This window comes from Lepidochelys kempii, chromosome 4, assembly GCF_965140265.1.
Source record: "Lepidochelys kempii isolate rLepKem1 chromosome 4, rLepKem1.hap2, whole genome shotgun sequence".
NCBI classification, from domain to species: Eukaryota; Metazoa; Chordata; order Testudines; family Cheloniidae; genus Lepidochelys; species Lepidochelys kempii.
In genome coordinates, this window is record NC_133259.1 from 70,915,983 (window position 1) to 70,941,700 (window position 25,718).

Consider the following 25,718-nt stretch of genomic DNA (forward strand, 5'->3'; position numbering starts at 1 on the left):
CAAATCTAGCTCTCACTCACATGAATGCAGGGTCCTCTCTGTAGAATTATGGATACGACAATACTAGAATTCTGTGGAATTTAAGGGAACTTTTCATGCATTTGGCCAAAAGATCTTTGGTTTTAATAAAAATGTACAATCCTTTACTTTTCTCCTAATACAATAAAAAGTATAAATTAAGTTTCCAGAAATATAAAATTTTCTTTTGAGTCGACAGTACAGATGTGAAAGAAGCATATGAAATAAATCAAGTTATATTCTTCTCAAGGGCAGGAGAGAAAAATCAGTATTTTCTGACTAGTACACCTTATCGCACTTTGAGATGGTCTTGTAATGCCAAAGACCAAATATCCTTCCCCTTTTAAAAAAGGAATATAGCGAGATATGCCACACTACTCAAAGTGTGAGGGAGCAGAGGATCAGGCCTACAAGGTTCAGAGGAATGACAAGCTAGACCTTAGATCATCTGTCTTTTAAAGGCATAGATCACTTTTTTCTTTTCTTGCTGCCTTGTCTACATTGCAGAGGAGAGTTTTTGGCTTTCTATTAGTCAAATTTGTACTGCACAACTGTGCAAGTGAGGGCAGCTATTTACCCTCATGCACATACTGAACAATGTAATGCAAGATTGTTATAACAACCCTGTAGGAAATTATTCTTTCCCAGCTGTTGGTTCACATGACTATGGGGGAACTTACAGCCATTTAGTCAGGTATTCAACATCCTGCCCTCTCCCCACCCCAAACTAAGAGTTACAGAAGTTGACAAATTATCTTTTATGTCTTTTATAATTAAAGGTTACACTAAGGGGATATGACTAAGGACCATAGTTCCCCGCCCTCTACTAAAAATGAACTCCTTTTTTCCTATACTTAACTTAGAGTGGCACTTCCTTACGGCTCCCTCTCTTCCTTGGCTGGTTCATTGAGGGGTTTCCCTCGTTTGAATCTACTCTAGCTACTACTCGTTTCAATCTACTCTAGCTACTACTACTTATTACATAATGATTGCCTTCCCCCTTATATTTTTGTAATGGTATTTGTAACTAAAGAAGATGACACCACAGCTGAGCAGAAAAAGGTAATTCAGTTTCATAGAGGAATTTAGATTTTTTTTCAAAATTTGATTTCACTGTTTCAGAACAAAAATGAAACATTTTGCAATTCTCCATGAAGGGAAATGGACCCCTGGCTTTGGCATAGTCTGCATGATGGGCTGCCCCAGAGCCATGGGCGCAGGAAGTTGGGTGCCAGAGCGCCTTCTAGGGCTGGCAGGCTGCTCAGGCATCATGAACCTGGAAGCCTTGGGAACCCAGGCTGCCAAGGAGCCACAGACTTGGGTGCCGGGACTTCCATGGCTTTCAGCTCCCTGGCAGTGGAGCAAAGTAGGTGATCTGGGAGGAAACCAGCCATGATTCCAAAGCAAAGTCATTGTAATCGAACTGCCTCCATCAAACATTTCTATTTAGATGAACTGGCAAAAAATATTCTGTCTGAATTTTCCCACCAACTTTAAATGACACCATCATTTAAGTGTAGGCCATATCAAGGACAATAATGTTGAAACAAATGTGAAAAGCTTTTGAAACTTCTAAGTTTAAATATAAATTTGAAAACAAGACATGAAAACACTCTTTAAAGTTAAGGTCCAGAATTGGATCTTAATCTAAACTACCCCAGAACTTTCGGGAAATTCAGATTAGTTCTGATTTGATGTTCAGTCCATTATATGCACTAGACCTGAATCATGATGTTTATATCAACATGCATATCTAGATCATAAATTTCCTTAGAAGTGTTCAGGTGTGAGGTTCTGGTTTGAGTCCATCTCTGCTATATCCTTTTCGTCCTTGCCTTCTCCTTTTCCCATTCATTAGGGTTAGTGGCTCTTGTTCTTCAGCTCCAAGCATTTTTGTTAAGTGCATCTTCAAGCTGACACCATCCTTCTTCATATCATCTCAAACCATCCTTTCCTAGGTCTTCCTCATGGTCTTTGCCCTGTGACTGCTAGTCCTTGTGCTCCCTGGCCGGCATATTCCACATCTCATCCTCTCATGAGCCTGCCATCTGAGTGGATACTCTCAGCTTTTCTGCGATCGGGGCTACCTGTATCAGGGATCATACCATTTTATTGCATAGCCTATCAGCTCTCATCTTACTCAGAATCTACCTAAGTTTTCTCATTTCAGCAGTATGAAGTAGTTCTTTTCTCTTTGTTCTGACCCACAGATCTTTGGCCTAATCATGATCTTTTCAATTTGCTCTTTAGGATACGTGGGCATATTCTTATCATAGAGAATTCCTATCAACTCCCTCCATTTACACCAGCCACTCTTCATGTGGCTCCTAACATTCACATCCATGTTCCCCTTATGGTTAAACACTGAAACAAGGTGTCAAAGTTCAGGGCAGCTGTACCTGTATTTCCCCTTAGTGGTCCAGCAAGGCACATACTATCAGGCTTCCAGCCCCCTAGACTTTGCCTTCACAAGGGGAGAGCCACCTGTTTCTCCCTCCTGATCAGGTATTTCCAGGCTCAACAGTTCCCTGACTTCACTGTTATTCCCAGCAGGCTTGCTTTGCTTCTCCCCTCAGAGACCATAAACAGTGTCGTTGCCCCAGTTATAAGTTACCACAGTGTTCTTCCTAAACAAGCATACTTTATTCTTAAGGTAAAAGCACTACAGAGATAACATTAACAATAAAAGAACCTACACACATGCTAATAAGCTTGCCAGAGATCACCCCCAACTCCATAAGGGCTCTGGCTGAAGTCAGTTATTCCAAGACTTTCCTAAGGATTGGGGTTTTCCATGAGTCCTGTCCATTTTCTTGATCAAAACAAAGGCCCTGAGTCAGCTTAAACTCAGCCTATGTATTCAAAAATTCTTTCTTTGTCAGTTGGTTCCAAGAGAATCCAGTCTGAACCTTTGAAGAGACAATGACTACGTAATGAGCCAGACAATGGGTCCTCTCCGCTGTATGAAGCTTCAAAAGGCTGATAACCAGATGAAGTATATTAGCAAGCCCCCTCCTCTAAGAGAATTTACCTACAATTTCACAACAACATACAAACAATTACATTTTTAATACAATGAACCCAAAAGGAATTAAATTTAATTCAATAGATTTGTCCAGGAAATTGCCATATGTCAAAAACTATTTAAAGTGTTGCATAGTCTTTAACTCTACACCATCCAGTTTTACTGGCTTCTCATAGTCCCTTCCAATGAAGCGCTGCATGTATTCTGTCTTTTATGTTTGTTTGTTTGGCTAATTCGTAAGCCACTTTCTTCTAATGCAGCTCTCTCTAGTTCTAGGTCCCTTTCCAGTTTATATTTATCTTCCTGCGTGTCATCAACAAAACATGCTCCATGGAGCCTCTCTACTAATCTCCTGTGTCCTGGTGCTCATTTACAATCACATATAGGAATGGGCTTTGGGCTGATCCTTCGTGTAGACCTATCCTTTCTGTAGTTGCAACTGCTTCTTGCTACTGTTGTGCTACCCTTGTACATGCCCATGATAGTCTGAGCATGTGTCTCTGGCAGATTGCATAACCTCATGCTTTACTATAACAGCTCTCTAGGAATCCTTTCTGAAGGGTTAAAATCCATGTGCTGTTTACATAACCACCTGGTATATGGATTGTGTCAGCTCTATAACAGGCCCAAAGTTTGGTCAAAAGGTCAAAGGCCTAGCAAATAGTAATTAGCTAAAAACGCAAAATACAAAAAAAAAACACGTTGCTTTGCTAAAATAAGCCTAGTGAGCAAACTGCCAAATGTTAAAGCTAAGTACTAAATAATTGTGTCTTATGCAAAGTTGCAAATAAAACAAAAAAGCCCTGGTTCTGTTGTGTTACTTTCTTTTGTGTAAAAAAAAAAAAAAAAATGTTCTTCCCACACATCCAACCTTAAGTTTATAAAAAGGTTAAAACATGTCAGTATAAAATATGGCGTCCTCCCTTTCCCAAAAACCAATGCCTGCCTTAAAACAAACAAACAAAAAAACCAACTCAATCTTTGTCATACTTTCACTGTTTCTTTGCTTTAACCCCTAAAAATGTACCCTGTTAAACAATCGAAAAATTTGCTTCATTCCTATAAACCCCAAATCAAAATTCCACATATATATGTTATACTAATACATTTTATTAAAGTACTAATTAAATGTTAACTTGTTAACTTAAAACTATGGGCAAAAACATTATGTAATCTTTTTAACCATTGGCCACTGTGCTATCTTGTCTTGCTGCTAAACGTCTCCGGGGGTGTAAAACTGCCTACCCCGTCACTTTCCCCCGCCCATGGAAAATCCATATATTCCATTGTAATCAATTAATTAACAGTGTCTGAGCCTAATAAGCAACGTAACACTCAGTCAGTGCTGTACTTAATAAGAAAAGGAGTACTTGTGGCACCTTAGAGACTAACCAATTTATTTGAGCATGAGCTTTCGTGAGCTACAGCTCACTTCATCGGATGCACTTGCTTGCACTTGCTGTAGCTCACGAAAGCTCATGCTCAAAAAAGTGCATCCGATGAAGTGAGCTGTAGCTCACGAAAGCTCATGCTCAAATAAATTGGTTAGTCTCTAAGGTGCCACAAGTACTCCTTTTCTTTTTGCGAATACAGACTAACACGGCTGTTACTCTGAAACCTGTACTTAATAAGGTTGCTGTGCTTAACTCTACACGGTGTAAATTTATGTTCCTTCACTGTCTAAGTCTTCTCTAAATCCACCAAAACTAGGAGTTTCTCCTGGTACTTTTCCAGCAATATTTGGGGAGCAGACACTGCATCTATTGTTGACCTGTCTGGCATAAAGCCAAATGGGCTGTCACTTACTTGATCCTCCAATTCCATCCAAAGTCTTTTCTTGATCATTCTTTCTAGACAGTTCATCATGTGACTCGTTAGCTTGATGGGTCAGTAATTACTACATTCTTGTACATCTCCTTTGTGCTTGAAGATGGGGACCAATGTGCTCTTCCACCACTCATCCAGCATTTTTCCAGTACTGTCAGGATTCTGAGGAAAGGTAGGCAGGATTAGTATCAGGAGCTTGGGAGCTAGGAACTGAAGCCAACAGACATAGAAAGCGTCCAAATCAGAGACAGAGTTAGGAAGCAGGCTAAGGGTCAATATCAGATACTGGGAATTCAGAACAGAGAAGCAAGGCAGTGGTGGCAGCTAGCTAGAGATCCGTGTTGTTCCTTGGACACTTTCTGGTATGCTGCATGGTCTTATAGAGGATCAGTGATTAAATCGGGGATCACTAAGGCAACTGTCAATTAGATCACGCAAGAGGTTAGCTTTGTGTGGTGTGTAACCTCTGTGGATTGCGGGTCACGGAGTGGCCAGGTTACAGCTGTCAACAGGTGGAAATGCTGGTTGCCTGGCAGCTCTGAGATCCCAGGTTCAAGTCCTGCTGATCCTTACAAATATGGAGAGTTTGTCGTCATCACCATTCCCTCATGACCTAATGCTTTATAAGCCTCAGCTGGTACACTGTCCAATCCCACTGCTTTTCCCCACATCATGTGAGGTTGTTGCTTGCACATATTTCCTTCAACTGTTTCTTCACTTCCTCTTCATTAATCTGTTTCAGAGTAACAGCCGTGTTAGTCTGTATTCGCAAAAAGAAAAGGAGTACTTGTGGCACCTTAGAGACTAACCAATTTATTAGAGCATAAGCTTTCGTGAGCTACAGCTCACTTCCTCAGATGCATATCGTGGAAACTGCAGCAGACTTTATATATACACAGAGAATATGAAACAATACCTCCTCCCACCCCACTGTCCTGCTGGTAATAGCTTATCTAAAGTGATCATCAGGTGGGCCATTTCCAGCACAAATCCAGGTTTTCTCACCCTCCACCCCCCCCCACAAATTCACTCTCCTGCTGGTGATAGCCCATCCAAAGTGACAACTCTTTACACAATGTGCATAACAATCAACTTGGGCTATTTCCTGCACAAATCCAGGTTTTCTCACATCCCCCCCACCCCCATACACACACAAACTCACTCTCCTGCTGGTAATAGCTCATCCAAACTGACCACTCTTCAAGTTTAAATCCAAGTTAAACCAGAACATCTGGGGGGGGGGATTAGGAAAAAACAAGAGGAAACAGGCTACCTTGCATAATGACTTAGCCACTCCCAGTCTCTATTTAAGCCTAAATTAATAGTATCCAATTTGCAAATGAATTCCAATTCAGCAGTTTCTCGCTGGAGTCTGGATTTGAAGTTTTTTTGTTTTAAGATAGCGACCTTCATGTCTGTGATTGCGTGACCAGAGAGATTGAAGTGTTCTCCGACTGGTTTATGAATGTTATAATTCTTGACATCTGATTTGTGTCCATTTATTCTTTTACGTAGAGACTGTCCAGTTTGACCAATGTACATGGCAGAGGGGCATTGCTGGCACATGATGGCATATATCACATTGGTGGATGTGCAGGTGAACGATCCTCTGATAGTGTGGCTGATGTTATTAGGCCCTGTGATGGTGTCCCCTGAATAGATATGTGGGCACAATTGGCAACAGGCTTTGTTGCAAGGATAAGTTCCTGGGTTAGTGGTTCTGTTGTGTGGTATGTGGTTGTTGGTGAGTATTTGCTTCAGGTTGCGGGGCTGTCTACAGAACCTTGTGCACTTTCTGTAATAAGTTTCCCCCAAACCTTGTTGGTATCTTAGTAATTGACTTGGTCATTGTGCATCTTCTATAGGACCTCATCCTTGCATCTCAGACTAACTTCTCTAGCCATGCTTCTCTGCCATTTTATCCTTTGTTCGACAACTTTTCTTTTGCCCCCCCCCCCACTAGACTTTTCATCTTTATATCCATTACAAGCAATCTATGTTGGTCTGCAATCTGCTTTCCTAAGGTCACTTTACAGTTTCTCCTGTTTTGTTTAAATTTCTTCCTATTGTTAGAAAATAATTGATCTGGGACTTGTTGCTGTTGCTCTTTATATAATTAAATTAAATATACTTCTCTCTCTATACGAAGTACATATTGGTAACAATGAGCTCTGGCTAACGCAAAGATATCCTCATCAGCTTCATTTCTGGTTCCAAAGCTTTGTCCTCTATGACAATCATCGCAGACCTGTATTTTCCCACATGTCTCTGAGATCTGCTCTATGATTATTCCTGTTCCATTCCTCCTCACTATATCGTTGTCTACTGTGCCAAATTTGAACCTTCTCTATGATGTCACATAACAGAGACCGGTAACTATTTCATTTTGTACAGGGAAAGGTGAGCATGGAAAGCCGTATCCTCTAACAGAGGAAGACCGTGACGATTCTGCTTATAGGGAGAATGGCTTCAACATACTTGTTAGTAACAACATAGCCCTGGAACGATCGCTACCAGACATTCGACATCCCAAGTAAGTAAACTATATTTGATCAAATATTTCACTCTATGTATTCACCTGTTGTGCCTTTCTGGTGAAGTACCTCGCAGCCTAACAGGAAATGTGACTGTAGCTGTGGTGCTGTGTGATGAAGGTATTTTGTCCAAGTTGGCCAAAAGTAGATATATAACTATTTGCTGGAGTTAAATGTACAAGCAGTGCAGTAGTTTGGCAGCCTTATGTTGAGGGGGTGAGAGTTTTCTGGTTTGTGGATTTTATGGGGTTTTGTTCGAATCTGATTTGATCTCACAATAAATACTGTAAGCTGGATCTTGGTGAATCCTGCAAACAATTTGTGAATATTAACTTGTATTTTTAAACAAGTTTTCACTGTGTTTGTGCCCATATCCCATTTTCCTGAATATTCTAGTTGTGTTCCATGGCAGAAATGTCTGCCGAAACTATAAGTTTTAAGTGAGTAGTTGATATTCTGAATATTCAGTAACTCATGAGCTTGTTTGATTATGTTCACTAGGAACCTGATTCTAATAGTTTTATTCTGTATGTTTTTAAACAAATAATGCAGAATATTCAGAGTGTGAAATTTGAACTCAAACACATTTAATTGTGCTAGAAACCTGATTCTGTTTGTTCCTGTCATCTAGTCAGGGAACAGAAATGTACTCATGTAACCAATCCAAATCAATCAAGACAATTCAAATTTCAAATGCTGACTCTTCACAACAAATGGTTTACAATCTACACTACAAGAAATATTTGAAGAAAATAGTGAATCATTTAGAAAAAATAATAAATTTAAAATCAAAATCCTCTGATAATTTCTGATCAGAAAGAGGCAAGAATTGTAAAATATGTTTTCAATTCATCTAAAAAGCTTGCTTTAAGATAAATTAGCATATCTTTGAAATAATAATGCATCTGTATATATTTTTTAATGATTCTCCAGGACTTCATTTTTGATCAGACTGCTCTTCTATTTACAGAATGATTTCCCCCTGAGTTATCAGGCAGTATTTTATTAGACAGAGATAAATGTCATAGTATGTTAGAGCCTCCTGCTGCTATTGTTAAATGAGAGTTTGAAAAATCCTAGCAAATCTTTAGTGGGGAAGGGTGACAAGTCATATTGCTTCTGGTATACAGTATTTTGGCAACTGCTTTTTTTAGAGAAGTTTTATTTATGAAAACTTCAGTCTCTGAATATGGTCTCCTGACCTTCCCAACAGCAGAAGTAATGAGAGACTGTGGTAGGAAAAAGTTGATGCAACCAGCAACAAGTAAGGATACTATGTAAGGGGAAAAGTTCAGAACAAGAATAGATGACTAACTAAACTTTTAACCTGTAGTGGACCCTCACTCTTCAGTGGGGAGGGAGGCCACTCCATCTCTCTCCAGCAGGCAACAGAAGTCTGGCTTGGGCCCTGCTGGTCAGGGCCGAGCAAAAAGCTATAGTTTTCAGTCTCCTGGCTGGTGCAAAGTGTTAAGTCTGGGGCTCTGGCCTGATTCTGGGGTAGAGCAACAAGCAGTCTTAGCTCTGAGCCTCCTGACTAGGGCTGACAGCAAACACAGTCTGGGCTCTGGCCCTCTGGGTTTAGCCTTAGCCAGGAGACTCTAGGCTTATATTTACACTACAGACCTTACAGCAGCACAGCTATTCCAGCTGGAGAGAGCTCTCCCGCTGGTATAATTAAACCACCTCCAACAAGTGGCGGTAGTTATGTTGGTAGGAGACGCTGCCCACACCGATGCTTTTGTCAGTCAACTTGTGGTTTTTTTCATACCCCTGACCGAAAAAAAGGCAGACAGCAATCTACAGTCTAGGGCTCTGGCCCTCTGGACGGGGCAGAGAAATAAAGAGTCTTTAGATTCGAGCCTCCTGGCTAAGGAAGACAGCAGTCGACAGTCTAGAGCCCACAGCCTCCTGGCTGGGGCAACCAACCATCAGGGTACAGCCTTCCGGGTGAAGGGTGAGTGTGTTGCCAATCCTCAAGTGTGGAATACCAGAAAAGGGGATAGGGAGACCACGGCACAGCTTACTCCACCAGATCCCAGCCCAGGACCCTATTATTGGTGGATGGTGCTGCCACTGCGTCAGCAGGAAAACTGAAATCTGCTGCTTGGTTTCTCAGCAGCACAACCTGACCGAAGTCTTGTTCCCCTGGTCTACTTCCTACCTCACTTAGTCGGTGTTCCTCCATTGAGCTGGGGCTTTGTCTCATCGCCTCACCATTGGGCAGTGGCAACTTCAGCCACTTTCTGGGGTCCTTTGACTCTTCACTCAGTAGGGCACTGGTCTGCTTGGCTGCTGGACCAGGGTCCCACAGAAGGCTCGGCTCTCTAGAAGAGACATCCATCTCCTTCTGTGGTGCAGCCACAACTGAGCTGCAAGACACACTTTTTATACTTGCTGTCCTGCCCTGGTACTTCTGGTGGGGGTTTGGCTCCACCTATCGGGGGAGGGTAGTGGTACCTCGCTCTCAAGTCCAGAGGGAGGCCACTCTGCTTCACTACAACCCCTAAAAGGTCCTATTCCCACTTTTTTGCAGTGATTTACCTCTGGCAGCTTATTGGCTCACTTTTGGCTGGGTGGAAAGAAAATATCAGAAAAGTAAATAACTGTTTCCTTTTCCTTAGAAAGAAAAGGAGTACTTGTGGCACCTTAGAGACTAACCAATTTATTTGAGCATGAGCTTTCGTGAGCTACAGCTAAAGTCTGCTGCAGTTTCCACGGTATGCATCCGATGAAGTGAGCTGTAGCTCACGAAAGCTCATGCTCAGATAAATTGGTTAGTCTCTAAGGTGCCACAAGTACTCCTTTTCTTTTTGCGAATACAGACTAACACGGCTGTTACTCTGAAACCTTTCCTTAGAAAGTTTATCACTTACAACTCACTATTAGGACACTATTTCTCACATTTTAAACAGAACTCTCTAATAAAATAAATCTTTAAAACGGACCACTTCTATACATTCAGGCATCACCTCTGACAGCTGTCAGTACATCATATATTTGTGCCTGATTTGGTTTTGCATCCATCTGAAAGATCATAAGCAACTTGCACCAGGGAACCTCTTACTTAATTGCAAAGAATCAAACACATCAATGGTGATAAATATTAGATCTAATAGAAACCTTCAAATGCTGATTTTTTTTGACAAAAAAGGCACATTTTTCAACCAGCTCTAATAATATTGACAAGTACTGTGAATATGGGGGAAAACCCAAAAACATACTTAAAAACTAAAGTGTGTGATATTTTTTCCCATGTTGTCTTCCACTTGCAATTGCTAAAAATTTTCCCTTCATCCCTGTTTGATGGCAGCCTCAAACTCCCCCTCTGTTTTTCCTTTCTCCATCAGCTACCTCTTCAACATGGAATCATTTCTGGTTTTCATGCCAGGAAGTCTTTACCTCAATCTATTGCTTTCCTTTCTCCCTACACTTCTTTAGTAACTCTTATACCCAGGCTGGGGGAAAGAGGCGGGTTCCCTGCCAGACAGACTAGCTCTGTCCAGGAGTCCTGACTCTGCCCTTACTTCACCACCTCATGATGCATCATACCCAAGTAAAATGGTCAGTTTTGAAGGTGTATAAACTCCTCAGGACAGGTGTGCATCATATGAGGTAATCATCTATTTTGAAATGTTCAGAGAACTGAATGGAATTAATAACGCTGGATGGGAAATGGTGGGGGTGGGAGGTGAGGGGAAATCTCGAAAACTGAGAATTTTTTTGTAACATTCTTGAAATTCAAAAACAAAGAGAGACTATATAAATGCCAACATAATCGGGTAAATAAAGAATTTCAAAATGTACGGAGGAGGAATTAACCCAAGGAGAATCCCCAAAAGAATGTATTTTGTTGTTGTTGTTTTCCTATCTAAATACCATATTGTATGAATTTATTTTAAAAAACAAACAGTGTCCTTGTAGGACTGTATATTAATTTCCATATCCCAATGTTGATTTCCATAGGATGAATGCAAAGAACTAACCCTTTTTTCCTAAACTGTATGTTTTAAAAAAATTTGTTTATGCCTTGTGGCTGGCAAAATTATCCCCAGGTTGCCTGAAATTGTCTTCAGCAATTCCCCCTGACCAAGAATGTTTCCAGTAAGAAGGAATTTAAATGCATAATTGCACAGCATCAAAGTCCCATTAAACTACATTGTTGGCATGATAAATATGCTCATAAAGAAATCTCCTCTCCACAACAGAATATCTTAATTTGTGTTGGTGTTCAAAAGAGTGTGAATGGAAACAATGCAGAAAATCGTAAGAGACAAAAGGAAGATAAAGTGTCCATTTCCCTGTTTTTGCCAGTATATCTGGTAGTAATTTGTTTTTTACCCACAACTAGTCACATGGGGCACAGCATTTCTCAGAATCTCCCCAGAAGCAAGGCATTGTCAGCAGTGACTTAGTAGGAACCAGTCAGCACTATAGTGACCGCTTTCTTTTTCTTAGTAAGTGACTTTCACCCCGTCAAGGTTCCTTCCCCACTCTGAACTGTAGGGTACAGATGTGGGGACCTGCATGAAAACCTCCAAAGCTTACTTTTACCAGCTTAGGTTAAAACTTCCAAGGGCAAAAGGTAAAATAGTTTGTACCTTGGGGACTTTCGCTGCCACCACCAAACGTCTAACCGGGTTTCTGGGAAAGAGTGGTTTGGAAACATCTTTCCCCCCCAAATCCTGCCAACCTTTGCACCCCACTTCCTGGGGAAGGTTTGGTAAAAATCCTCACCAATTTGCATAGGTGACCACAGACCCAAACCCTTGGATCTTAAGAACAATGAAAAAGCATTCAGTTTTGAAAAGAAGAATTTTAATAGAAGTAAAAAAGAATCACCTCTGTAAAATCAGGATGGTAAATACCTTAAAGGGTAATTAGATTCAAAGCATAGAGAATCCCTCTAGGCAAAACCTTAAGTTACAAAAAGACACAAAGACAGAAATATCCTTTCCTTTCAGCACAGCTTAATTTCTCAGCCATTTAAAGAAATCATAATCTAACACATATCTAGCTAGATTACTTACTAAATTCTAAGACTCCAGTCCTGTTCTGTCCCCGGCAAAAGCATCACCCAGACAGACCCAGACCCTTTGTTTTTTTCCCCCTTCCAGCTTTGAAAGTATCTTGTCTCCTCATTGGTCACTGTGGTCAGGTGCCAGCGAGGTTATCCTAGCTTCTTAACCCTTTACAGGTGAAAGGGTTTTTCCTCTGGCCAGGAGGGATTTTAAAGGTGTTCACCCTTCCCTTTATATTTATGACAACCCCAACTAGCTCATTTGGAAAACCACAGTCCTCAGGCACCCAAATCATTCTCCTGTTCTGATTCAACCAGATTATTATACTATTCAGTGTAGCCCTGTACAATTGATTAGGCTTGGTAATATCTGTATGACTTGATTTGCAAAAGCAAACAAGGCTTAACTCTGCCAACCTTACTCATGTTATGTAGTACTGTGAGTGTGCGGGACTCAACCCTGCAGCGCCTTCTGCTAGTGTCCTGGGAATTAGATCTACTTTCAGCCTTGGAGCGCCCTCTGCAGGCTAGTGTCCCGCTTACGCCAGGCACCCATGTCCCTCCCAGACCTGGTGCCCCTTGTACGCCAGCGTGCTGCCCCCTGTCAGTAACCCCTCACTTGCAGGGTCTCCCCTCCTCAGGGAACCCCCACCCCCTATCCCTACCTCACCTCAGTCATAGGCTACTGCCAGTCACCAGAAAGCCCCCCACGCCCTGGGGCAGACTGCTGTATAAGCTACTCATCACAGGCAAGGTTGGGTTTGGACCTGCTGCCTCTGTCTAACCTTGGGCTGTCCCCTGCAACCCCAGGACCTGTTGGGCCTAATACTAGGCCACAGCCTGGGACTTTCCTGGCTGGAGCTCCCCCAGCTCCTCAGGCCCTTCCCCAGCCCTGCTCCAATCTAGGTACTCTGCTTCGGTCCCTGCAGCCAGGTCCCCCCACCCCTGAAGCTAGAGAGAGTCTCTTGAGTTGCAGCCCCTTTATAGAGTCAGCTGAGGGGGGCGTGGCCACAGCTGAGGCTGCCTCTCAATCAACCCAGCCTAAGGATCCCAGCCCTGGCCCTCTCCAAGGGCTGGCTTTTAACCCCTTTGACCTAGGAGCAGGTGACCACCCTGCTACAAGTACCTTATTACACAAATCGTCCATTGCAGAACTGACTGCCCCAAATAGGACAGAAATGATTTCCTGTGAAACTACTTGTGCAGTAAGGTACATGTGAATTGGGGTGGCAGAATCAGACACTAAAGCTCTAATGTCCACTGCTCAGGCCTTGAAGGCCTGATCCAAAGCTCACTGTAGTAAATGGGAAGACTTCCATTGACTTTAATGGGTCTTGAAGCAGTCCCTGTATGAATGATCTTCCCTTGTGCTTTTAGGTAATAAACAGGGAAGGAACTTGATAACTGGTACCAACCTGTTGTTGTTCAGCACAGTGTATGTTTATAGCATTATACCTGTGATGATATATGATTGCTAAAATAGAAGTTTCAGAGTAGCAACCGTGTTAGTTTGTATCCGAAAAAAGAAAAGGAGGACTTGTGGCACCTTAGAGACTAACCAATTTATTTGAGCATAAGCTTTCGTGAGCTACAGTTCACTTCATCGGATGCATTCAGTGGAAAATACAGTGGGGAGATTTATATACACAGAGAACATGAAACATTGGGTGTTACCATACACACTGTAAATGAGAGTGATGGTAACACCCATTGTTTCATGTTCTCTGTGTATATAAATCTCCCCACTGTATTTTCCACTGAATGCATCTGTCAAGGTTCCTCCCCCACTCTGAACTCTAGGGTACAGATGTGGGGACCTGCATGAAAAACCTCCTAAGCTTATCTTTACCAGCTTAGGTCAAAACTTCCCCAAGGTACAAAATATTACTCCCGTTATCCTTGGACTGGCCGCTACCACCACCAAACTAATACTGGTTACTGGGGAAGAGCTGTTTGGACGCGTCCTTCCCCCCAAAATACCTCCCAAAACCTTGCACCCCACTTCCTGGACAAGGTTTGGTAAAAAGCCTCACCAATTTGCCTAGGTGACTACAGACCCAGACCCTTGGATCTTAAGAACAATGAACAATCCTCCCAACACTTGCACCCCCCCTTTCCTGGGAAATGTTGGATAAAAAGCCTCACCAATTTGCATAGGTGACCACAGACCCAAACCCTTGGATCTGAGAACAATGAAAAAGCATTCAGTGTTTTACAAGAAGACTTTTAATAAAAAATAGAAGTAAATAGAAATAAAGAAATCCCCCCTGTAAAATCAGGATGGTAGATATCTTACAGGGTAATTAGATTCAAAAACATAGAGAACCCCTCTAGGCAAAACCTTAAGTTACAAAAAAGATACACAGACAGAAATAGTTATTCTATTCAGCACAATTCTTTTCTCAGCCATTTAAAGAAATCATAATCTAACACATACCTAGCTAGATTACTTACTAAAAGTTCTAAGACTCCATTCCTGTTCTGTCCCCGGCCAAGACGACTACAGACAGACACAGACCCTTTGTTTCTCTCCCTCCTCCCAGCTTTTGAAAGTATCTTGTCTCCTCATTGGTCATTTTGGTCAGGTGCCAGCGAGGTTACCTTTAGCTTCTTAACCCTTTACAGGTGAGAGGAGCTTTCCCCTGGCCAGGAGGGATTTCAAAGGGGTTTACCCTTCCCTTTATATTTATGACAGCATCCGATGAGGTGAGCTATAGCTCACGAAAGCTTATGCTCAAATAAATTTGTTAGACTCTAAGGTGCCACAAGTCCTCCTTTTCTTTTTAAAATAGAAGTGTTTAACATGGAATGAGCTTGTCTTTTAGAAATTTGAAAACTGTATTTCATCCCCATTGCCAGCTATTTTATTATATTTGAGAAATGTAAGTAATATGCTTGTTTACAAATAGATTTACTTGTGTAAACTAAAACTCTATGCCAAGTAAACATAGTTCTTATACCTAGTAATAAGTTACATGCTACAATTTGACAGCAAGTTTCCTAAAAATATATACCATGTTGGCCTGTTTTGTCAGATCTCACAAATTAAGCAGATTTGGGTGTGGTCATCCAGGGGCTGGGAGATTAATGGAAGGCTTGTCCACACAGGGAAGTTTACTGACAGAACCATAGTAGTATAATTATACCTCTATAGTTATAAATGTGCAGCTCCCTGTGTGTACAACCTTTTCTGGATTAGTTTATTCTGCTTTCAAAGTGATATTCTGGTCTCTCTCCAGTTTAGCATAAATGTCTCCACACACGGAGCTGGAAAACTATAACTACGGACATATAATTATAGAATATGGTTATGCCAGTAAATGTTGTCTTGCAAACAAGCCCTAACTCTGTGTGTGGCAATAAGTGGTGATTAAATAGGTAGAACTCTTCCTTGAGAATGGCTGCTGTGCCAGTGACCCACTTTGTGCACAGGGGCATTGCGTTCTCTTCAGAGCTAAAAAAAAAGCAGTGTCCTTGTGGAAATTCCTGAAGAGTTCATGAGACTATGGTGTCTGGTCTTGTAGTGAGGTGGTCTGGTTCCCCGCCACCCCGGAGAGGGATGAGCCTCTCTGGATGCCAAAGTGGGCGGAGCCAGCGAACCCTGCACCTGCCCCTCAGAGGTCAAGGCGCAGGACCGGAAGTATAAAAGCCCGACCCCAGAGCTCAGTTGAAACATAGCCACCGGAGAGGCCAGACACATGTGGCGGAGCTCCCAGCCACGAGACCACGGTGACTGGCGGCCAACCCGAGGATTGGCCAGATCAGCCAATGCCTGATGCTAGCCCGAGCCCAGAGATGCTGCCAAGCTTGCTGTTCGTCAGTTACCCTGAGGGCCGCCAAGCCAACTGAGCGCCAGTTACCCCGAGGAGCCCATGGTGTGTGACCCCATAGAGGATGCCAGCCGGCCGGACCCAGGTACCTCTGGAGGGGGAGGTAGGAAGTAGCCCGGGGGCAGCTGACCATAGTCAGGCTGCAACACTGCCAGAGCCAATGTCAGTGTGTTGCAGCCAGGAACACAGCAGTGGGTCTTCTGCCGCTGCTAGGGCCCTGGGCTGGGATGCAGTGGAGTGCATGGGCCTGCGTCCCCCCGCCACCCATCTCGCAGGTGGCAGTCTCCCCCTCTCCCAGGCCATTTGGAGCCAGGAGCCTGGGTTTGCTATTGAACTCTTTGCTCAGCCCCTGTCTGAGGGCCTTGAGCTACTGAGTGATTGTTGCCCCGCCCTGACCCTTGCTATTGAACTCTTTGCTCAGGCAGGCTAATTCCCCGACACACCTGACAGAAGTAGTGAGGTGGTCTGGTTCGCCAGAGAGTAATAACCCCAGGCCGGACATGCCTACAGGTCTTTACTGTTTTTATCAGGAATACCAACAGTAAACTCAGACTCATTTCTCTGCTCCAAAGCCTAGCTGACAACTAGAAAATATTCAGAAAAATACTACAAAAATATCTAATATTCACATTGTAACATCATTTTAATCCCTGAAACATCAGACAGCTGTTTCCAGTGTCTGGCTCTTCTTTTCTCTCCATGGGCTAGAACTTCATTTCCAAACCAATTTTGTTCTCACCTCAGTCTGAAAAGACTTATTATCATTGTATTTGCAGATGGTGAGGGAGGGGTTAGTTTGTAACAGCCATGATGGAATGGTCTTCACTTTTGTGCTTTTAGCAGGGATACTTCAAGAAGTACACTTAAAAATTAATCCTTTATTATTGCATTAATGGATAGTGAACACTACAATTAAAGTTGAGAAATGTTTTTTGGTTTCTCACATTATCTCCAAAATGTTCCTTTCAACCTGGTAATTTCCATCCTTGGTCTTAGCCCAAAGATGAATTTTTCCTGCTTTAATGATTAAGGTAGATTGTTGCACTATTTGTGAGGTACGCAGATGTCAAAACCCAGGCCCATTTTCCTACTGTAAATTCTTTCCTTTCTCTGTCTCCTATAACTCAGATAAAACTATAGCAATTCAGCTCAAACTTGGCAAAGTCATGTTCTTCCTTGAAGAAAAATCAAGTTAAGCTTGAAGCACAAGGGCTCAGGGCTTATTATAAAAGCTTGGAAATCTGAACTCTCCTGGAGAGGAAAAAAAAAATTTGTATTCCTTTGAGTAACTGTGCACATATACACCTGAAGTGGAATGTATGCGCACCCAATGCACTCAAGTCAGAGGCCTTTGCCACTAGGCTGCCTGCTCCTACCTCCAATCTCGTCATGAGCTGAGCTGAGCCGAGGATATAAAAAGAGGAGTGTCTGCCACCTCCCTCTCAGTTCCTTCTTGCTTGCAATGGTCAGAGTTGGAACTCCCTGTAGCTTTTCCTTCAGTTAACCAACTTTAAACCTTTAGTATATGTAGTTCTCATAATCAGGTAGCATTAGTAGAGTTAGTGATATTTTTAGCTAGTCAGTCTGGATTTTGTCATGGAAAAAATACCCTTAAGCAGCATGCCACTTGCAGGACTGTTATCCCTGTCATGCAGTGTTATGAGAGTTCATGTTCAGTTACTTATCCACCATAATCCTTACATTCCTTTCAGAGTCACTGCTTTCCAAAGTACAGTTTGTCATCCTGTGACTCTCAATTCTTTATTCCTAGATTTATTACTTTACATTTGGCACTGACAAATATACACATGAATCTTAATAGAATAATGCAGATGTTTCAAGCTTCAAACTACATATGAAGGTGTGTTTTAGAATTAATGATAATCTTAACCTGTTCTGCCTATGTGAAAGTTTCTTTTTCAGCAGAAACTAACAAATGTTCTTCTATAGAGAATAACTTAAACTGAAAATGAGAAATGGTGGCCATTTTGAAAGAGGGCATAAGCCTGTGTCCTCAGTCCCCCTGAGAACATCGCCATTTTAAAATAGGGCAATTTGTTGAGTTCTTGAGTCCTGAAGATGTAGATTTTATGCACTGACCTTTGTTGGACAGCTAAACTTTCCATTATGAAAATAACAGCAAAAAGGACCATTAATCATAAACACAAATTTTCAAAACCTATGTGTTGCACTAGATCTACTCAACATGGAGAATATGAGGTACAGAAAAATGTGGACTGTAGGATGGAAGGGCAAACTAGGATGTGTGAATCTAGGGAAATGTATGTAGGTGGAAGAAGCAGTGAGAACTTGGAGCACAGGAGAGAGAAGGAGCTACCCAAGAGTGTATGTCAAGGTTCCTTCTCCACTCTGAACTCTAGGGTACAGATGTGGGGACCTGCATGAAAGACCAGCTTAGGTTAAAAACTTCCTCAAGGTACAAACTTTGCCTTGTCCTTGAACTCTATGGTAAAAGAATCACCTCTGTAAAATCAGGATGGTAAATACCTTACACGGTAATCAGATTCAAAACATAGAGAATCCCTCTAGGCAAAACCTTAAGTTACAAAATGACACAAACAGGAATATATATTCCATTCAGCACAGCTTATTTACCAGCCATTTAAACAAAAGGAAATCTAACGCATTTTTAGCTAGATTACTTACTAACTTAACAGAAGTTCTGAAGAGCATTCCTGACCTGGTCCCAGCAAAAGCATCACACAGACAGACCCTTTCTTCCCCCTGCCCCCTCCAGCTTTGAAAGTAACTTGTCTCCTCATTGGTCATTTTGGTCAGGTGCCAGCGAGGTTATCTTGGCTTCTTAACCCTTTACAGGTGAAAGGGTTTTGTCTCTGGCCAGGAGGGATTATATAGTTCTGTATACAGAAAGGTGATTATCCTTCCCTTTATATTTATGACACGCCCCCCAAATCACAGCTAAGGTGAAACACTGGCTGTGATTTCTTCCTGGAGCTCTTGGAGAAAACATCGTTAATAAGGCACATGCACCTCTAAATATGCTACCAAGCGTATAAAGAATAACAATATTTTCCACATCTCAAGGACGATTTTAACCAGTTGATTCTGGGAAACTTTCACGGGAGAAGAACCAATTTATTTGAGCATAAGCTTTTGTGAGCTACAGCTCACTTTGCTGTAGCTCACGAAAGCTTATGCTCAAATAAATTTGTTAGTCTCTAAGGTGCCACAAGTACTCCTTTTCTTTTTGCAAATACAGACTAACACGGCTGTTACTCTGAAACCTTTCACGGGAGAGTGCATCAGCCACTTCGTTAGAAGCTCCTGAGATGTGTTGGATGTCGAAATCAAAATCTTGGAGAGCTAAACTCCACCGAATAAGTTTCTTCTTATTTCCCCTGGTGGAATGAAGCCACTGTAGCACAGCATGGTCGGTTTGCAAGTGGAAATGCTGTCCCCAAACGTATGTGTGTAGCTTTTCCATAGCGTAGACAATGGCGTAACATTCTTTTTCACTGACTGACCAGTTGCTTTCCCTCTCAGACAGCTTCTTGCTGAGAAACACTACAGGATGGAATTCTCAATCTGGTTCTTTCTGCATTAAAACTGCTCCCACACCACGCTCAGACACATCTGTGGTTACTAGGAATGGTTAGTCAAAGTCTGGGGCCCTTAGCACAGGATCAGACATGAGTGTCGCTTTAAGCTGGTTAAAGGCCTTCTGACACTCTTCGGTCCACTGAAGGCATTTGGCTGTTTCTTTTTGGTTAGGTCTGTCAGTGGGGCGGCGATTTGGCTGTATTGCGGTACAAATCGCCTGTAATATCCGGCCAAGCCTAAGAAGGATTGAACCTGTTTCTTTGACTTTGGGACAGGCCACTTTTGGATAGCATCCACTTTGGCCTGTAGGGGGTTCATCATTCCTTGACCCACCTGGTGTCCAAAGTAAGTCACTCTGTTTAGGCCTATTTGACACTTCTTAGCCTTAACAGTTAGTCCTGCCTCCCTTATGCACTCAAAGACTTTTTTGTAGATGTTCCAGGTGTTCTGCCCAGGAATCCGAAAATATGGCCACATCCTCAAGGTAGGCGACTGCATATTCTCCTAATCCCGCTAGGAGACCATCTACAAGTCTTTGGAAGGTAGCAGGTGCATTCCGCAGCCCGAAAGGGAGCACATTAAATTCATACAGCCTGACATGTGTGGTGAAGGCTGACCTTTCCTTGGTGGATTTATCTAGCAGTACCTGCCAGTACCACTTGGTAAGTCCAAGGTAGAGATGAACGGGGCCCCTCCCAGTTTCTCCAATAGTTCATCTGTGCGTGGCGTTGGATAGTTGTCTGGGCGAGTTACAGCATTTAGCTTATGGGAGTCCACACAAACATATCTCCACATCTAGTTTGGGAACTAGAACCACTGGAGATGCCCATGCACTTTCAGAGGGGCGGATTACCCCCATCTGTAGCATATCCTGGATCTCCCATTCTATAGCAGTTTTAACTTGAGGAGACACCCGGTAAGGTTAGACTTCGATTGGGTGAGCATTACCTCTGTCAATGGAGTGGTATGCCCATTCAGTCAGTCCTGGGGTGGCTGAGAACGTTGGTGCGTAGCTAGTGCACAGCTCCTTGATCTGCTGTTGCTGCATACACCCGAGGGTCATGGAGAGGTTCACCTCTTCCATGCCACCAGCACTTTTCCCTTCATAGTAGACACCTTCAGGCCACTCAGCATCATCTCCTCCCTGGGCTGTAAACTGACAAACCTTTAATTCTCTGGAATAAACGGGCTTTAGAGAATTAATATGGTACACCTTAGGCTTTCGGTTGGAGGTGGGGAATGCTATGAGATAATTAACAGCTCCCAGGCGCTTCTGGACCGTGAATGGCCCTTCCCACGACGCTTCCATTTTATGGGCCTGGAGCGCCTTTAATACAATGACCTGGTCCCCCTACTTTGAAGGAACGCTCTCTGGCATGTTTATCAAACCAGGCTTTTTGCTCTTTTTGAGCATCCTGTAGGTTTTCTTCAGCAAGGGCCAAAGAGGTTCAGAGCGTGTTTTGTAGGTTGTTTACAAAGTCCAGAATGTTAGTTCCTGGAGAAGGTGTAAATCCCTCCCATTGCTGCTTCACCAACTGTAATGGCCCCTTAACCTCACAGCCATATACAAGTTCAAATGGTGAAAACCGTAAACTGGGATGTGGTACAGCTGTGCAGGCAAACAGCAACTGCTGCAACACTAGGTCCCAATCATTGGAGTGTTCATTTATGCATTTTCATATCATGGCCCCAAAGTTCCATTAAACTTCTCCACCATGCCATTTCTTTGGTGGTGGTAAGAAGTGGCAACCAAGTGATTTACCCCATGAGCTTCCCAAAGGTTTTCCATAGTTCCTGCCAGGAAATTAGTTCCTGCATCTGTGAGGATGTCGGAGAGCCAACCTACCCTGGCAAAAATGTCTGTTAGTGCCTGGCAAACACTTTTAGAATAGAATATCAGGGTTGGAAGGGACCTCTGGAAGTCATCTAGTCCAACCCCCTGCTCAAAGCAGGACCGATCCCAATTAAATCATCCCAGCCAGGGCTTTGTCAAGCCTGACCTTAAAAACTTCTAAGGAAGGAGATTCTAACACCTCCCTAGGTATCGCATTCCAGTGTTTCACCACCCTCCTAGTGAAAAAGTTTTTCCTAATATCCAACCTAAACCTCCCCCACTGCAACTTGAGACCATTACTCCTTGTTCTGTCATCTGCTACCACTGAGAACAGTCTAGATCCATCCTCTTTGGAACCCCCTTTCAGGCAGTTGAAAGCAGCTATCAAATCCCCCCTCATTCTTCTCTTCCGTAGACTATCCCCAGTTCCCTCAGCCTCTCCTCATAACTCATGTGTTCCAGTCTCCTAATAATTTTTGTTGCCCTCCGCTGGACTCTTTTCAATTTTTCCACATCCTTCTTGTAGTGTGGGGCCCAAAACTGGACACAGTACTCCAGATGAGGCCTCATCAGTGTCGAATAGAGGGGAACGATCACGTCCCTCGATCTGCTGGCAATGCCCTTACTTATACATCCCAAAATGCCATTGGCCTTCTTGGTAACAAGGGCACACTGTTGACTCATATCCAGCTTCTTGTCCACTGTAATCCCTAGGTCCTTTTCTGCAGAACTGCTGCCGAGCCATTCGGTCCCTAGTCTGTAGCGGTGCATTGGATTCTTTTGTCCTAAGTGCAGGACTCTGCACTTGTCCTTGTTGAACCTCATCAGATTTCTTTTGGCCCAATCCTCCAATTTGTCTAGGTCCCTCTGTATCCTATCCCTACCCTCCAGCGTATCTACCTCTCCTCCCAGTTTAGTGTCCTCTGCAAACTTACTGAGGGTGCAATCCATGCCATCCTCCAGATATTGATGAAGATGAAGATATTGAACAAAACCAGCCCCAGGACCGACCCTTGGGGCACTCCACTTGATACCGGCTGCCAACTAGACATGGAGCCATTGATCACTACCCGTTGAGCCCGACAATCTGGCCAGCTTTCTATCCACCTTATAGTCCATTCATCCAGCCCATACATCTTTAACTTGCTGGCAAGAATACTGTGGGAGACAATGTCAAAAGCTTTGCTCAAGTCAAGGAACAACACGTCCACTGCTTTCCCGTCATCCACAGAACCAGTTATCTCGTCATAGAAGGCAATTAGATTAGTCAGGCATGACTTGCCCTTGGTGAATCCATGCTGACTGTTCCTGATCACTTTCCTCTCCTCAAAGTGCTTCAGAATTGATTCCTTGAGGACCTGCTCCATGATTTTTTCCAGGGACTGAGGTGAGGCTGACTGGCCTGTAGTTCCCTGGATCCTCCTTCTTCCCTTTTTTAAAGATGGGCACTACATTAGCCTTTTTCCAGTCGTCCGGGACTTCCTCCGATCGCCATGAGTTTTCAAAGATAATGGCCAATGGCTCTGCAATCACATCCGCCAACTCCTTTAGCACTCTCGGATGCAATGCATCCAGCCCCATCGGCTTGTGCACGTCCAGTTTTTCTAAATAGTCCTGAACCACTTTTCTCCACAGAGAGCTGGTCACCTCCTCCCCATGCTGTGCTGCCCAGTGCAGTAGTCTGGGAGCTGACCTTGTTCGTTTTAGCCCTGATGTTGCTTAGAGCTACTGCTTCCGGCCATTGGGTGGCAAAATCCATGAAAGTCAGTATGTACTGCTCCCTCTGGGTGTCTTTTTTTGGAAAAGGACCCAGAATATCCGCAGCTACTCGCTGAAATGGAATTTCAATGATGGGGAGTGGCTGCAGAGGGGCTTTGACCTGGTCTTGGGGTTTTCCCACTTTTAGGCATTCCTCAGAAGACTGGACATAGGTAGAAACATCCTTGCCCATTCCCTCCCAGCGGAATACCTCCCCAAACTGTCTTTGGTCCTCTTCACCATAGCATGGCCACTAGGATGATCATGGGCTAAGCTTAAGAGCTTGACCCAGTACTTAGTTGGAACTACCAACTGTCTCTGAGGATGCCAGTCTTCCTGGTGTCCACCAGAAAGAGTTTCCTTGTATAAAAGTCCTCTTTCTACAACAAACCTGGATCGATTAGAATAGCTGAGAGGCTGTGGGTTGCTCCATGCCACCGTCCAAGCTCTTTGGAGGCTTTCATCTGCTTCCTGTTCAGTCTGGAACTGTTCCCTTGAGGGTGGAGACATCAATTCCTCATTGGATTGTGGATCTGGGCTTGGTCCCTCTGGAAGCGATGTAGGGATGGAGCTGTTTCCTTTGACTGTGAACCGCTTTCTGCTGGTGCACTATGTTGGCGTTCAGGCTCCGGCTGAGCCTCTTGAGTAGGGTTATCTGCTGCTGCCAGTGCAGGTTCGGTGGGTCCTGCTGGTGTTGGGGTTGCAAGTACTGGATTCAGTGCTGGCAATGGTTCTGGTGCCGGTTGTTCCGCCGGTTCCAGTTCTGAGACTGGCTCTGTCTGGGTCTCTGTGACTGGATCCACTACTGCTGTTGCAGATGTTGGCATGGGGTCCAGTTCCATCACCTCTGACCGGGTCCTGGTAGAAGTTTCCGGAACAGAGCTAGGCGTGACAGCTTGCTTAGCCTGGCTGCGAGTGACCATTCCCACCCTCTTGGCTAGCTTCACATGATTGGCCAAGTCTTCCCCAACAGCATGGGGATGGGATAATCATCATATACTGCAAAAGTCCGCGTTCCTGACCAGCCCTTGTACTGGACTGGCAAATTGAAAGAGTTGGACTTGAAGGGTTGAATTGTTACTTGGATCTCTGGGTTGATTAAGTTGGGGTCCACTAAGGAAGCATGGATAGCCGACACCTGTGCTCCGGTGTCCCTCCACGTGGTGACCTTCTTCCCAACCATACTCACAGTTTCCCTTTGCTCCAAGGGTATCTGGGAGGTATTTGGGCCTGAGGACCTCTGGTGTGATTCCTGTGCAATGAACTGTAATCTGTTGGGTTTCTTTGGGCAGTTGGCCTTTATATGCCCCGGCTTGTTACATTTAAAACATTGTCCAGCTGACGGGTCACTGGGGCGAGGTGGGTTGCTGGAGAACGGTGTGGCGGGATGATAAGGTGTCTGGAGGGTTCCTTGGTGTGTAGTTGGGGCCTTGGGCTGTCCCGGTAGTAGGGTGTGGTCTGAGGTTGTCCCTTCTGGTATCCGCTCCAACTGTGACCAGTTTTTTTTCTTTTCTGCCACCTCCACCCATTTGGCTCCAACCTCCCCTGCCTCGATTACAGTTTTGGGCTTCCCATCTAGGATGTATCTTTCTATTTTCTCAGGAACACCCTCTAAGAATTGTTCCATTTGCATTAGGAAGGGCAAATCTTCTGGAGATTTAACACTTGCTCCTGATATCCAGGCATCCCAATGTTTCACAATGTGTTAGGCATGTCGGGTAAATGGCACGTCTGGTTTCCCCCTTAGGGCTCTGAACCGCTGACGGGAATGCTTGGGTGTTAGCCCCATTCTGACACTCGCCTTGGTTTTAAACAGTTCATACTTGTTCATGTGTTCCTTCGGCATTTCAGCCACCACCTCTGCTAAGGGTCCACTGAGCTGCAGCCTCGGTTCTACCATGTATTGGTCTGTAGAGATGCTGTACCCAAGGCAGGCCCTTTCGAAGTTTTCTAAGAAGGCCTTGGTATCATCACGTGTCTTGTAGGTTGGGAACTTCCTGGGATGTGAAGCGGTACCTGGAGAAGGATTGCTATTCTGCTGAGCCTTTGCCTTCTCCATCTCCAGTGCATGCTTCCACTCTTTTTTCCTTTGCCTCCATTTCTCTCCTGTTGGCAGCCTCTTTTTCCTCCTCAGCAAGCTTCCATTCTTTTACCTTTACCTCCATTTCTCTCTTGTGGGCAGCCTCTTTGGCTTTTTCTGCCTTGGGTTCTGTCATCTTAGCCTCTCTGTTTTAACTAACTTTACAGCCAAGAGTTAAAAAAACCCCAAAGAACTGGCTTGTAAAATTTTTTT

The 25,718-nt window shown here is 43.7% G+C and overlaps 1 protein-coding gene across 9 annotated transcripts in view; it reads left to right on the forward strand.

The window, feature by feature from the left end:
• The window catches only part of GALNTL6 (polypeptide N-acetylgalactosaminyltransferase like 6), a 935,384-nt gene that overhangs the window by 424,813 nt on the left and 484,853 nt on the right, over positions 1–25,718 (forward strand). For all 9 annotated transcript variants that reach the window (XR_012158633.1, XM_073341635.1, XM_073341641.1 and 6 more), the window contains one exon: positions 7,265–7,403. Coding sequence is in view for 8 of the 9 variants with exons in the window: in XM_073341635.1 (XP_073197736.1) it covers positions 7,265–7,403 (139 nt within the window). In the remaining variant the exon portion in view is untranslated. The remainder of the gene's footprint in view (positions 1–7,264; positions 7,404–25,718) is intronic.